Source organism: Pelophylax lessonae, assembly GCF_965119305.1.
Source record: "Pelophylax lessonae genome assembly, chromosome: 2".
Classification (NCBI taxonomy): domain Eukaryota; kingdom Metazoa; phylum Chordata; class Amphibia; order Anura; family Ranidae; genus Pelophylax; species Pelophylax lessonae.
Window position 1 is genome coordinate 467181537 of NC_138769.1, and position 14516 is coordinate 467196052.

At 40.8% G+C, this 14516-nt stretch overlaps 1 protein-coding gene across 4 annotated transcripts in view; it reads right to left on the reverse strand.

Annotated features, from left to right (window-relative positions):
* ATP11A (ATPase phospholipid transporting 11A) overlaps positions 1-14516 on the reverse strand; it is a 302717-nt gene that overhangs the window by 127045 nt on the left and 161156 nt on the right. For all 4 annotated transcript variants that reach the window (XM_082245175.1, XM_082245178.1, XM_082245177.1 and 1 more), the window contains exon 3: positions 3802-3891. In XM_082245175.1, coding sequence (XP_082101301.1) covers positions 3802-3891 — 90 coding nt within the window. The remainder of the gene's footprint in view (positions 1-3801; positions 3892-14516) is intronic.

The window sequence follows — 14516 nt, forward strand, 5'->3', positions numbered from 1 at the left end:
TCAGGTTTTTCCCAACATTTGATGTGGATGGGGGTATCCTTCCCACTGTGCTATTGTGTTCTGAAGGTGGGGAGCCTTCCCCGACATCAGAATACAATACATTGATCAGTGCTGCCTGATATAGCCGGTGGCACTGATTTGTCAGGAAAAACCCAGCAGGCTGGTTGTACACAAGTCGACCGGTAGATTGACTTTTGTACAACCAGGGTGCCCATACATGGATTAAAATTCCCTGTTGGACCCACCGAATTTCGCTTCATGTACTGTCAGCTTAAAACTATCACAAGACACCCTAAAATTCTGGAAATATGCAACAAACCCTCAGAGACGATAATTACAGCTCACAGGCTGGTCCAGCAAGGAACAATGAAAAACAATCACTTTATTGTTTATTGAACAGTTACTTAAAAAGACAACTACCGGTAGATAATGATCTTGCATGTTCCAGCATTCATGCTTAATAAAATGGAAAATTAGGAGACAACACCTGTTTTACTGGAATCATTAACAAGAGATATGCATACTGACATCTATAGATTTATTCATGGCTCAAGGTCCACAAAGATCTATTTATTGCAAAAAGGAAAAAAAATCCACTTACTACAGAAAAAACACACTATTCCCTTGGATATACAGTATTCAGGAATATAGATGCATGGATTATTTTAAAAGTCTTGTCCACAGGCTTTGGACAACTTAAGACACATTGCCAATGCAGGGAAAAGTAAAAAGGACTTTATAACCTTCATGTGCCCCCAACAGCATGTACTTATCTTTCCTTGTTTTCCTACTGCTCCATTCCAACAAGGGAGATAAGTGAAATACCCAACACTTAGGGGTATGGGACAGCATGAGGTTCACTCCCCCTATCCCATGTGAAAGTGCCAAGTTCCTTCTGAATTGCCCAACACTGGCCATGTTGGGCAGGTTCAGTCCTTCTGAATCCCCCAGTGACAAAGGATAGGTTCAATTTAAGATATTTAAATTAATAAGACTGGCTCTAAAATATCTCCAGCAACAGGTTTTTATATTTGGATTAGATTAAAAGCATCTCCAATTTAAAATAAATAATGGTATACCCAGAATAAAGTCCATCATGAGAACATTGATACTATTAGTAAGGTAAAAATGGAGCGATTGGGAAAAAAATATCACCTAAATATATAGTTGTAGCACCCTCTACCTAACTGTGCTAGTGTTAGTTGTAGTGTAGGTAAAATTTGGCCTGGCTAAAAGCCAGATTGGGTTGAATCTGTAAAACATGTAATTGCTGCGCTAAAATATAATAAAAATAATAAATAAGCGAAAAGCAGCCAACACAAATCTTTGGAACAGAAAGATCAATAATAATAAAAAATACAAATGTGGCGCTAATCTGGTAGCTAAAATCAAAGAAATGTCCTTGATAAGCGTGGATGAAAATGCAACAGTTCAAAATCTTTCTCGTGCATCAACAAAAAAGACTTCACAGAGAAGGGAAGAAATGTGAAGATCCTCAGCATGGGAAACCACCACCAGGCACCCGCACACACTGATCCTTACCAGATCGCATTGACCCTCATCACAAAGGTCAAAAAACGCCCATGGTACAAGCACTGGAAAGCCGGGATCATTCACTCCTCCTCCTTTGAAATCTTCCACCAAACAGGCAACTTTCTGCTGCTCACAGAGCTCCCCGAGTACATGTAATAGGCGATTCCTAGGAGCCACAGGAAGGCGAAACACAATAAGATCCGAGATTTCCTCCTCATTGCTCTTCAATAGCACCGGGCAGGGAATAGTGACAGAAGCTGTCACTATTCCCTGCCCGGTGCTATTGAAGAGCAATGAGGAGGAAATCTCGGATCTTATTGTGTTTCGCCTTCCTGTGGCTCCTAGGAATCGCCTATTACATGTACTCGGGGAGCTCTGTGAGCAGCAGAAAGTTGCCTGTTTGGTGGAAGATTTCAAAGGAGGAGGAGTGAATGATCCCGGCTTTCCAGTGCTTGTACCATGGGCGTTTTTTGACCTTTGTGATGAGGGTCAATGCGATCTGGTAAGGATCAGTGTGTGCGGGTGCCTGGTGGTGGTTTCCCATGCTGAGGATCTTCACATTTCTTCCCTTCTCTGTGAAGTCTTTTTTGTTGATGCACGAGAAAGATTTTGAACTGTTGCTTTTTCATCCACGCTTATCAAGGACATTTCTTTGGGTTGAATCTGTGTCAGGGTGAATGACTCGGGGAGGCTGGATGACTCATTAGGCAGCATCTTTGGTACCTTTCCCTACTTGCTGGAACCTTGGGGAAGCTTCCAGAAGAATTGGAGGGAGGTTAGGAGGAGCTGCCTGGAGTATTGAGGAGGGCCCCAGCCAATCCCCAGCAAATGGGTTGGCAGGGAGTGGGCCATGTCTAGAGACATGGAAGCAAGAGTGAGGACAGCAGAAGCCAGTGAGCACGTCCAGGAGAAGTCAGCCGGGTGGGCTGGTGAGTGTGCAGTCTGGGAGGACTGTGAGATGTAGCCAGGAGGGCTAGTGAAAGGGGCTGCTGCAGCCAGGCGGCCTGGCAGAGCCTGAAGAGATGGTGCTGGGACCAGTGACCATGGGAGGAAGTGCAGTGAAAGTGCTAGTGGTGTCAAAAGAAAGATCTCACAAGGAGCAAAAACAAATAGTTCATCAAAAAGCAAAATATACAAAATCCTAGCTTAAATCAAGCTATAAAAAAATAGCTCCTACATAAAAATGGCAACTTGAAGAAAAAATGAAACAATTCATATACCAAAAATTCACAAGATAGCCGCCATAGCATATGGCAAACACCAGGCAGACATGGACCCCCATGAAAAAAATAATAAAACAACAAGTGATATGTTAGGACAAAATAGTAACAAATAAAAATCATCAGATAGCCACAAAAATACTACCCAAGGCCAAACACCCTACGTGTGCCAAAAGTAAAAAATTGTAGGAGTGTAATTAGTACCCAACATATGACAATAAACAGTGCACAAAGATAGAAATACATACAAATATACTTAAAATAAATGAATGCTCCACAGCCAGATACCAGAGGACTCAGATACATGAATAGTTGCAGAGGAGGAATGATGGTGAGAACCCCAAGACTAACACCACTAAGGAGGAAAAAAAATGAGTTATCCCAAACAGAAGGAGACGTATGGAAACCCATATGAAAAAGGGTCTGGACACCCAGAACACCACCCAGAAGAATCATTCCAGCATAGCACCTAAAAGGCATAACATGACAGTGGATACACAAAAAACAAGGGAACATAATATAAATCAATACTACACAACCGGAAAGAAGAAACAAGAGGATTCAGAAATATAATTCGTTTCAGAGGAGGAATGATGATGAAAACCCCAAGACTAACACCACTAGGAAAAGAACATGCCACCCCAAATAGAAGGAGTACGTATGGAAACTAAGTGAGGTTTCCATTAAAGAGAAAGGGTCTGGACTCCCAGAACACCACACAGAAAAATCAGTCTAATGTAGCACCAACAAAGCAAGCAAGTCATCGAGACGTTGACAATAAAAACACTGCTTTTGGCCTTCCTCCTCTGCAAGACCCGTGAGTGCCTCAATACCAGTTTTGGATTTATGTAATTATATATATATATATATATATATATATATATACATATACATATACATATACATATACACACACACACACACACACACACACATATATATATTATATATATATATATATATATATATATATACACAGACATCCTATTCAGTGAATACCATCTAAAAGTATTCTGAACTGCTATCACGCGTTGCATTTTTAACTTACCTGTACAAGGAAAATAATAAGAAAATAAAAATTTGCTATTCTTCTGAACTGTTCAAATAAATTCTTCGGTACAAAGTTCCAAAATGTGTACTGAAAAGAAAAACAAGTACAGGGCGCATGGTATTAATCTGAATTTTAAACATGAGCATAATAAAACTATACAACAAATATTAATATTTAAGCATTAATAAATGCAATCTGTATAAGTGTCCAATTTTCAAAAAAAATAAAAAAAAATGTCCATTAATGAAAATTGCAGTTTATGCAAAAGCCTGTTTTTTTTTTTGTTTTTTTTTTTGCTACAATCTTGTTGGTTTCTGTATAGAACATAGTAAACTGTGACGTTTAACAATTTACTAGCAGTGAGAATTGTTATGACAACCAACTTCTGTAACAGAAATAGCTGTACATAGTAACAGTATGTATCATGCAGATATCAATGCACTGCTAGAATGTGACTGAAGAGCAAACTAAACATTCACATCCTTTGTTTCCCAGAAATAGATTACTGTCACCACTCAAGTATTTAGTCATTCAGTTGATTATTTGCCAACAAGTAATAACCAGTATACTGGACTTTATCTCAACCCAGACATTATTTGTTATACAATCCTAAAACGGAAATACCTAGGGACATTATATACATATGAAATATAAATAAAAGAAGATAAAGTAAGAATCCAACTTTAAAACACACTCACGGCCACTTTATTACGGTAGGTACACCTGTTCAATTGCTTGGCAACACAAATTGCTTATCAGCCAATCACATGGCAGCAACTCAATGCATTTAGGCATTTAGATGCGGTGAAGATGACTTTCTGAAGTTCAAACTGAGCATCAGAAAGGGATAAAAAGGGGATTTGAGTGACTTTATACGTGGCATGGTTGTTGGTGCCAAATGGGCTGGTCTGAGTATTTCAAAAACTGGTGACCTAATGGGATTTTCATGCACAACCATCTCTAGGGTTTACAGAGAATGGTTCGAAAAAATGAAAATATCCAGTGAGCGGCAGTTGTGTGGACAAAAATGCCTTGTTGATGTCAGAGGTCAGAGGAGAATGGGCAGACTGGTTCAAGATGATAGAAAGACAACAGTAAGGCTGGGTTCACACCTATGCAGTTGGTCCGTTTTCCATATGCGTTTTGCGGTGCGTGTTGCATTTTTGTACCTGCATCTTTCATGCGTTTTTATTTTGGCCAAAACAATAATTTTGTAGGGCAGTGTGGGAAGTCTGTTTGAAGTGGGAGGTGTTTGCAGTGAAGCATGGTCAAAAACGCAAGCTGCAAAATGCGTCAGCAATGCAGGACACTCGCAGCACTTGCGCTTTGGATGCAGGCCAACTGAAATCTATTGCAGCCTTTTTCAACCAGGGTGCCCAGGCACCCTAGGGTGCCTTGAGGTTTCTGTAGGTGTGCCTTGGAAAAATGCCTAAAAATTGCCCCAAAATTATATAAAAGCTGGCTTGTGGATAAAGCTGCCTTTTAGTTACACAAAGCCACAGGTTTCATTGGGCGCCATTACAAACTTCTTGAGGGCACCTTAGCTAGGTGATGGAGAAAAATTGAGGGAGAAGAGAAACATTGGAATACTAGTCAGTAGCAGTTTTAAAAAGTGTATTTGCTATGGAAGAATAAATCACCTCTAACGTTGGGTTTTCTACCTATGTGGATGTTGCTGTGTTATGCAAAACTAATAGAATAGTTTTTACATTTTAGAATTGGGTGCCTCAAGACTGTCCATAATTTTTAAAGGGTGCCTTGGGACTGTCCATCATTTTTAAAAGGTGCCTTAACTGAAAAAAGGTTGAGAAACACTGGTCTATTGAACCAAAAATGCAAAACACTGCGGGGAAAGAAGTCTCAGACCCTTTCTAAAAAAACCCGCAGGAACCGCATAGATGTGAACCTTACCCATAGGAAATGGTTGACTCACCACCAGTGAATGCTTGGTTGAAAACCATACTTTATTGACTTGTATATACTGTATCTAGAAGTCTTGTATTGCATCATACCAGTCTTTGACATGGTCGTATTCTGTTCAATTACTTCATTGCAGTGCAGTAAACCTCACTATTCACTATACACAGCAGGTTAAACTTTAGATGTATTCATGTATTAGAAGGGTCTTCAAATTACATAATCACATAGAAGAGATGTCAGTGATGTCATATTTCATACATCAGACTGCAAATAATTTGACCTTGGGCTTGCTATATAGTGCTGTGGGATAGGAAATGAGCCAATTAAATTAGTATTGGGTAGAAGATTCTTGGAAGTCAGATTGTAGTCTGTTGCCATGATGCGATTGAAAGATATCCTAATTTAATTTTTTTTGTAAATTATCAATGGTTATAGATGGGGATTTCCAAATGGCATTTATTTGCAACAGGCCAAATATTATTTTTCGTGGCAGGTATGTACAGTTCATTTTGCCACTGCAATGTTAACAATACTAGACTTATACACACACCGACCACTTTATTATGTAACCCTTGCTAGTACCGGGTTGGACCCCCTTTTGCCTTCAGGCAACTGCCTTAATTCTTCCTGCATACAGTAGATTCAACAAGGTGTTGCAAACATTCCTCAGAGATTTTGCTCCATAGTGACATGATAGCATCACGCAGTTGCTGCAGATTTGTCGAATGCAAATCTCCCGTTCCACCACATTCTAAAGGTGCTTTATTGGATTGAGATCTGGTGACTGTGGAGGCCATTGGAATCCAGTGAACTCACTGTCATGTTCAAGAAACCAATGGTGCATTATCCTGCTGGAAGTGGCCATCAGACGATGGGTACACTGTAGTCATAAAGGGATGGACATGGTCAATAACAATACTCAGGTAGTCCATGGCATTTAACCACTTTTACCCTCTTATTGAGCAGGTCATTTTTTGCGATTCGGCACTGCGTTACTTTAACGGAAAATTGCGCGATCATGCGACACTGTACCCAAATACAATTGATGTCCTTTTTTCCCCACAAATCGAGCTTTCTTTTAGTGGTATTTGATCACCCCTGCAGTTTTTAGATTTTGCGCTATAAACAAAAAAATAGCTACAATTTTGATAAAAACGCCATATTTTTTACTTTTTTTTTTAATTTTTTAAATTTCTGCTATAAAACATTCCCAATAACAAAAATTTTACATTTTTTTATCAGTTTAGGCCAATTTGTATTCTGCTACATATTTTTGGTAAAAATAAATCCCAAAAAGCGTATTTTAATTGGTTTGCACAAAAGGTAAAGCGTTTACAAACTACGGGATAGATTTTTGGACTTTTTATTTATTTATTTTTTTATTAGTAATGGCGGCGATCAGGGATTTTTAGTGGGACTGCGATATTGCGGCGGACAGATCGGACCCCTAACTCACATTTTTTACACTTTTTGGGGACCAGTGACACTAATACAGTAATCAGTGCTAAATAATATGCACTGTTACTGTATAAATGACACTGCCAAGGAAGGGGTTAATACCGGGGGTAATCAAAGGGGTCATATAAAATTAATAATATAGCTGTGCAAGATTCGCATATAAACAAAATCCAAATAATGAACACACACTGTGAACATAACATTAAAGTGCCATAATGTGCTCAAAGCGACCACACTGCCTAATATTGGGCAGAGTCACTACGTAGTGTAATCAAAGTTTCAAAATCTCCCATTTAAGAAGGGCCCACAAGTGCTTAATAGGGCTTAGGTCAGATGAGGAAGGGGGTCATGTCTTTATTCCTTCATCTTTAAAGTGGTACTAAAGTCTTGTGTTTTTTTTGTTAAAAATAACAAACATGTTATACTTGCCTCCTCTGTACAGTTGGTTTTGCACAGGGCAGCCTGGATCCTCTTCTCGGATCCCTCGCCAGCGCTCCTGGCCCCTCCCTCCTGTTGAATGCCCTCACAGCAAGCAGCTTGCTATGGGGGCACACAAACCGAGATTTAGCTGCGAGTGTCCATTCAGTGATGGAGCACCAGCCCAGCCCGCCCCTCTCTCTCCTCATTGCCTCACTAAGTTTGATTGAGAGCAGTGGGAGCCAATGGTGCCGGACTGCCGTCTCAGCCAAATAGGGTGAAAGTCTTGGGCAGCCGAGACACTCCTTCAACATAGGTGAATTGAGATGGGTTCAGGTAAGTATTAGGGGTGCTGAGGGGGGCTGATGCACACAGACGGCTTTTTATCTTAATGTACAGAATGCATTAAGATAAGAAAAACCTTCTGCCTTTAGAACCACTTTAAGGCAGTGAAGTACTTTGGTGCATGTGATGGAGCATTGTCCTGCATATATAGGTTCAACTAGCTCATCTTTAATAAAACCAGCCCATACTAGTTCCCCACCTCCACCTTGCTGGCATCTGAGTCGAAGTGGAGTTTTGTGCCCATTACTGATGTCTTGTTCAGTGGTGGTTGGGTTTCAACCTTCCTTACCTTGGCCATTAGCACTGAACACCTTGTACTTCTAGACACTCCAGGTAGGTTGCAGCCTTCCTTACCCTGACCATGAGCACTGAACACCTTGTACTTCTGAGCAATCCAGGTAGGTTGCAGCCTTTCTTACCCTGACCATGAGCACTGAACACCTTGTACTTCCGGACACTCCAGGTAGGTTGCAGCCTTCCTTACCCTGACCATGAGCACTAAACATCTTGTACTTCTGGACACTCCAGGTAGGTTGCAGCCTTCCTTACCCTGACCATGAGCACTAAACATCTTGTACTTCTGGACACTCCAGGTAGGTTGCACTTCTGGAATTTGACAGCACTGGAGGATAATAAATTCCTGGTAGCTTCACATTAGATTCTTTTCAAATCCTTGGCAGTTAGTTTGCTTTTTTGTTCTCAACACATTTCTTGCGACCCTGTTTATTATTTGCAATAAAATGTTTGATGGTTCTGTGATCACTCCCTAATATCTCAGTAATTTCAAGAGTGCTGCATCCCTCTGAAAGACTTTTTACAATTTTCTACTTTTCAAAATCAGTTAAATCTCTATTTTGGTCCATTTTGCCAGAGGAAAAGCAGCTGCCTAATAATTAGGCACACCTTGATATAGGGGGTTGATCACCTTAGGCCACACCCTCCCTTATTACACATCACCTGATATGCTTGAATCTAAAAGGCATTCACGTTTATACAGCTTGGAGTTGGACGATATGCATAAAAAAGATGATTTGGTCAAAATGCTCACTTGCGTAATTTGTGCCCAACTGTGCACATAGAGTACTTACAATAGTCATTTCAGGACAATCCTTATGGAGTAGCAAATCCTAAAGTGTTACTAAACTCATAACAGTAAAATCAGTGTGTATATGGAGTAAAGCATGCTTATTATACTCCCTGTGGAACCTAAGGGGTTAATCCTCTGCATAGTGTAAAAAGGCTGTTTGATCCTGTCTTCTCTGTTCCTCCCCTTCTTCCACTGTCCCCAAACCATCTCCTGATAGAACAGAGGCTAGGGGACAAGCTGAACATGCTCAGTTAGGTGTGTATTGCTGGTGAGTTTTTTTTTTCTTTTCTTGGGAGAGTGCATGTGATCAGCACAGGGCCAGTCGGCACTGTCCAGACAGAGGGTCAGGGGTCCTGCAGCCTCATAGGTCAGAGCAGAACGAAAACTCCTACAAGCTTTAACCAGACACTGATAGAAGTCAAAAGGCTGCTATATACTGATGACGAAAAAAGGTATTTAGCAGTTTATATTTGCTAAAACTATTGCATTTCCATGTTCTGTGTACTGTGGGAGACCAGATATAGTGAATGCAAGCTCCTGGGTTTAGTAACACAAATTTTTTGACTTCAGATCCACTTTAATAGGTGACATTTTTGATATCCTGCAGTCAGAAGCATATAGTTGTACATGCACTAGTCTGTAAAAACAAGACCTTGCCTAATGTTTCACAAATTGCTGCGATAAATCACTATAATTAAATCTGTGCTTGAAACAATATAGTAATCCTCTGGGAAAGTCACTGATGTATTTTTATTTGTCTTGGTAAAATAATGCAGTTTGCTCATCTCAAACATCACACATTGGGGAAAATATAAAAAGCAAATGAAGGTGACCTTCACCAAACCTTTTCTGGTGGTGAGTCAATCACTGCAGTGACTGTTTGAAGAAAGTTTGATTAAAATGGCACTAAAATATGTCCCTTTTTCTCCAAAAACAATCCAAACACATGAATTTGTTTATTACTTTGTGCAGCGCTACACCCGTAGGAGCCACTTGAGTATTACACAGATAGTCTCTACTTATTCACTGGCAAAAAGACCAGTCTAGGGGTGTTTTATAGTTTTATTTTGGAAGAACTTGGATGGGGTAGGGGATTTGTAGTAGGATACTACAGAACAAAAACTATTCACAATTTGAGGACTCTAGCTGATCTAGAATTGAATAGCAGGTGGAGTCCCTTGCTGGGGGCAGATGGCAGACTTTTACTGTATAGCAGTGCAGAAATAATGAGTAATGAAGGACAGGTAGGGCTTCTTGCAGACTCTGATTACAACTATCAACAAATTTGGTGAATTCTCCAGTTTTACTATAAATTGGTCTAAATCCATCCGTATGCCCCTCGACCCGCTAGGAGCACCCCTCCCGGCCTGTACAGACCAAATTGCTGTTGCTAACTCCTTTAAATGCCTGGGCATGGTTGTCTCTCCTGAGCCCTAACACTACCTCCAAATAAATCTTAGCACATTGCTGGATAGGCAAAAATGAAAAAACCTAAGTTGGTGTAAGCTCCCCCTGTCAGTAGTGGGCCACGAAAATTTAGTAAAGATGATCTGGGCACCGCAACGTTCCTACATCTTCACAACTCCCCTATGTGGATCTCTAATAAGTGGTTTAAACACGCCCTCTTAGACTCTCAATTCGGGGATCTTATTTGGAGAAGGAAAAAGAACCATATTAGCTTAACCACCCTGCAGTATGACAAGGATAGAGGGGGCCCTGGTAGTCCCACACCCCAAGACATATTTTATGGCATCCCAGATGCAGCAATTTGCTGGCTGAGGTCAGTTTGACACAGAGGACCCTATAGCTAGACTGGTAAGCTCATCTAACCCTAGCTTGCCTGCCAGCTCTCACTTGGAGATGGATCTACTGAGCTTCCCCTTTTCCTTCCCTACAGCAGCTCTTCTTCAAAAGGTTTGGAAGGCCATGAAGGAGGCACTCCATGTTACGGAGTGGATTTTACCCCGATATGGCATAATCCTAATTTTTCTGAGCTTTGTAAATTAACAGGTTTCTCAACTTGGCAGCAAAAGGGTATTTGGTTCTTTCATGAGGTCTTTAGGAGCACCACCCTGAAGGCACATGACCACTTGTGCAATGAGTTTTCACTATCTCCTAGGCAATTTTACCAATACCTTCAGTTTAGACACGTGTTGCAGATACAACAGTGAACCATTAATTTGGCTACATCTAATTCAGCCCTAGTGACTGAGATTTTACATTGAAATACCCCCAAAGGTTTAATCTCTCATGCTTATATGGAACTACTATCCTCTATCTAAGACCATACTAGACTGAAATGCAGAGCTCGTTGGGCGATGGATATTGGAGAAATTGATGGTGATCAATAGGACATGGCTCTGGAAGCAATCGCTGTAACTTCCCTATCTGCCTCCCACAAGCTCTCGCAGCTATTTATTCTCCATAGAGCTTTTCACGCACCTGCTATGTTGTTTGATTGGGGGAGGAGAGATACACTCTATGCCCCACATGCAATGTACATAGAGGCAATTTTATACATATGCTGTGGCAATGCCCAAAACCTACAAGGTATTGGAACGGGGTCTTGCAAATTATTTCCATGCTCACCCAAGTGCCTATTCCTCTTAACCCCCTGGTGTATTTGCTTGGAGCCTTGGATGAGGAAAAGTATCCACTGGGCATATACACTATGATAACAAGACTGCTATACTTGTCTAGGAAGCTGATAGCCAGGTTTTGCATACCGCCTATGATACCCTCTAGAAAGAAATAGGTTGAATATGTTAACTCTCTTCTACTAAGGGAGCAACAGGCTTATCGCCATCGAAAATGCGTTAAGTAATTTTACTCTTGTAAGCTGGCTGAATTCTCCTGGTCTTTCTTCTACACAAACTAGTAATAGATAGACTCTTACAAATCTGTGGGTGAATATAGTCTGTTTTTTTTTTGCTAAAGAACCTGGAATACCCCACCCACCTCTGATGTTCATTAAGTTAATTTGGTTCAGAGCCAATTTGTTATTACTTCAGAAAAACAGAAAGAAATGGCATTGTGCATAGATTACTGCACTATAGGCTCGTGTTGTTCTACTTTAATTTTCCCTTTGTGGTTTGGTTTCTCTTTGTGTTTTGCACCTTGCTAGCACAGCTTGAACATTGTATTCTGTATTTTTATAATTGTACGATTAATGCTGACCATTCTGTCCATGTAATGTTCAAATGCCTTTCTCTTTTATATCAATAAATATGGATTAAAAAAATGGATTAGAAAATAAAAAAAGGACAGGTAGACAAAGCTCTTTGGCTTACAAGCCAGTGATCTCTTTACTTGGAACCTAGGCTGACTGTACTAGCACAAGGGGGTACCCTAGGAGAACAGACCCCAAGATCTTTGGTCTGTACTCATAGGAGTCACAAACCGATCCTCTCAGGCATGGCTCCCCTTCAGTTCAGCCAGAAATTTATTAGGTAAAAGTAGAGTAACACTTACAGTGCATCAGGCATGTATTCGCATATCCCAATAATGACAGACATCAGGCAAGTACTGAGTAGTCCAACATCCGAATCGTGTGAGAACGCTGCGGTGTGCACCTTACTGCTTGCATTCCACTCGGAAGGGACGTTGCTGGCGCTAATGTCAGCCGGAAATTGCGTCAACGCGTTTCGCCCCTCGTCTGTGATAACGCCCACTGGGAGGGGCGAAACGCATCAACGCAAATTCCGGCTGACAGTAGCTACTCTACTTTTACCTATTAAATTGCTGAACGTATTTCACTATAGAGTTTCTCTGTTTTTCTTTGCCCTGAGTGATGACCATTGGGGGACCAGTAAAAAATTCCAATATCTCTCCTGCCCTGTGTGACCATCAAAGAAGAATCTTAAGAAGTGCCAAACACTAACCAGTTTTAAGTTTTACCGACCCACATGCAGTACTGCTAAGGGGTCCACGTCATCTGGTAAGTGCATTAACAGGTGGGGTGTGGATCACAACAGATTGCATGAGGAAGCACGGTTTGACACCATTTATTTAGAAGAGAGCACTGGGCACAGAATATTTTCCTTCACTGGACACATGTTTATTTTGGACATTTAATTATTTGTGTCGTTTTATATATTTTTTTTTGCACAAAAAAATTCACTCGACACATGCTGGCCAATATTTTGGTTTGAATTTTATTTTTTAGGGAATATTCTGGAAGAGAAAATTACTCTAGTCCAACTATTTACATTCTAGCACCTAAACTAGGAGGGTGCTACATGTGTTTTTCTGTTTCCTTGTAATGCCCTCTGTGAGCTCCTGAACATTTCCTTTTTCCCTGTTTGTAATAAGCAGTGGATGTTAGTTGTGGTCATGTGCACTGCTCTATGCACACTACAAATCCCATAGTCACTAGTCCATTTCAGGAGTAAGCAAGAGAGGGTGTCTATATTCCTACATACACTAGGACCAAGAACAACAAATGTACGAAGTGAGATCACAGCAGTATAAATAGGAAATTGAGGAGAGCAATTTTGCACTAAAGTTGTTCTAAAGGCCAATTTTTTTTTTTTTACCCTAAAGCATTTTCTGCATTAAAGTTAAAATGCTTCACTGCGCCCCCCCCCCCTCCTTCTCCCCCCTAGCAACTTACCTGAGCCTGATCCCAATCCAGCATTGTGCATGAGATCAGCAGCTCCCTAGGCTCTCTCCCTATTCACGGGCTCAGACATAATTATCAATCACAGCCATGGAGGATGGAGCGGGGGTGAGGCAGAGCTGCTCTCTATGTGTCTATGGACACACACAGTCAGCTCGGGAGTGAGCCTGTATGAGTGCCCCCATTGCAAGCGGCTTGGTATGGAGGGCATTTTGCCGGGGAAGTTGCCAGGAGCACTGGCGGGGCACCCTAGAAGAGAAGGATCGGGCTGCTCTGTGCAAAACCATTGCACAGAGCAGGTAAGTAAGACATGTTTGTTATTTAAAATTTTTAAAAAAATCAACAATTTACAATCACTTTAGGCATGCATACTTGAATACAATTTCTTTTTATAGCCACTGCTTTTTAAATATGCCCTATCATCATTGTCAGCAGCTCAGAAGCAGGCACACAAAATAATCGGTGAAGGCATAAAAATAGTCTCCCCCTGCCAAATTGAGGATAGGATTATTCAGTAAAGGAGCAGGAAACGTTTTGTATACAGAAAATCAACATAAGTTATTGCCTTTAATTTTCATTTCTAGGCCATTCCAAGATTTGTTTCTCTAACAGCTGCCAGCAAGATAGTAGTTTTTAACCTTCATTTTCTAATTTCTTTGCCTTAGTTGAAATACAAGAGTTAGCTTCTAACACATCACTTTACCTTTCTTTGCTCTATTGTTTGGAGGGGTGACTGTACCTGAAAACGTATGTATGCTACATCTACCTCGATGGAGTATTTGTGTGGGTCATATGATAAGCACACGGGACATCTCAAAAATGTATGGGATCCTGACCTCCTCTTCTACGAAATTGTTCTATATGCAG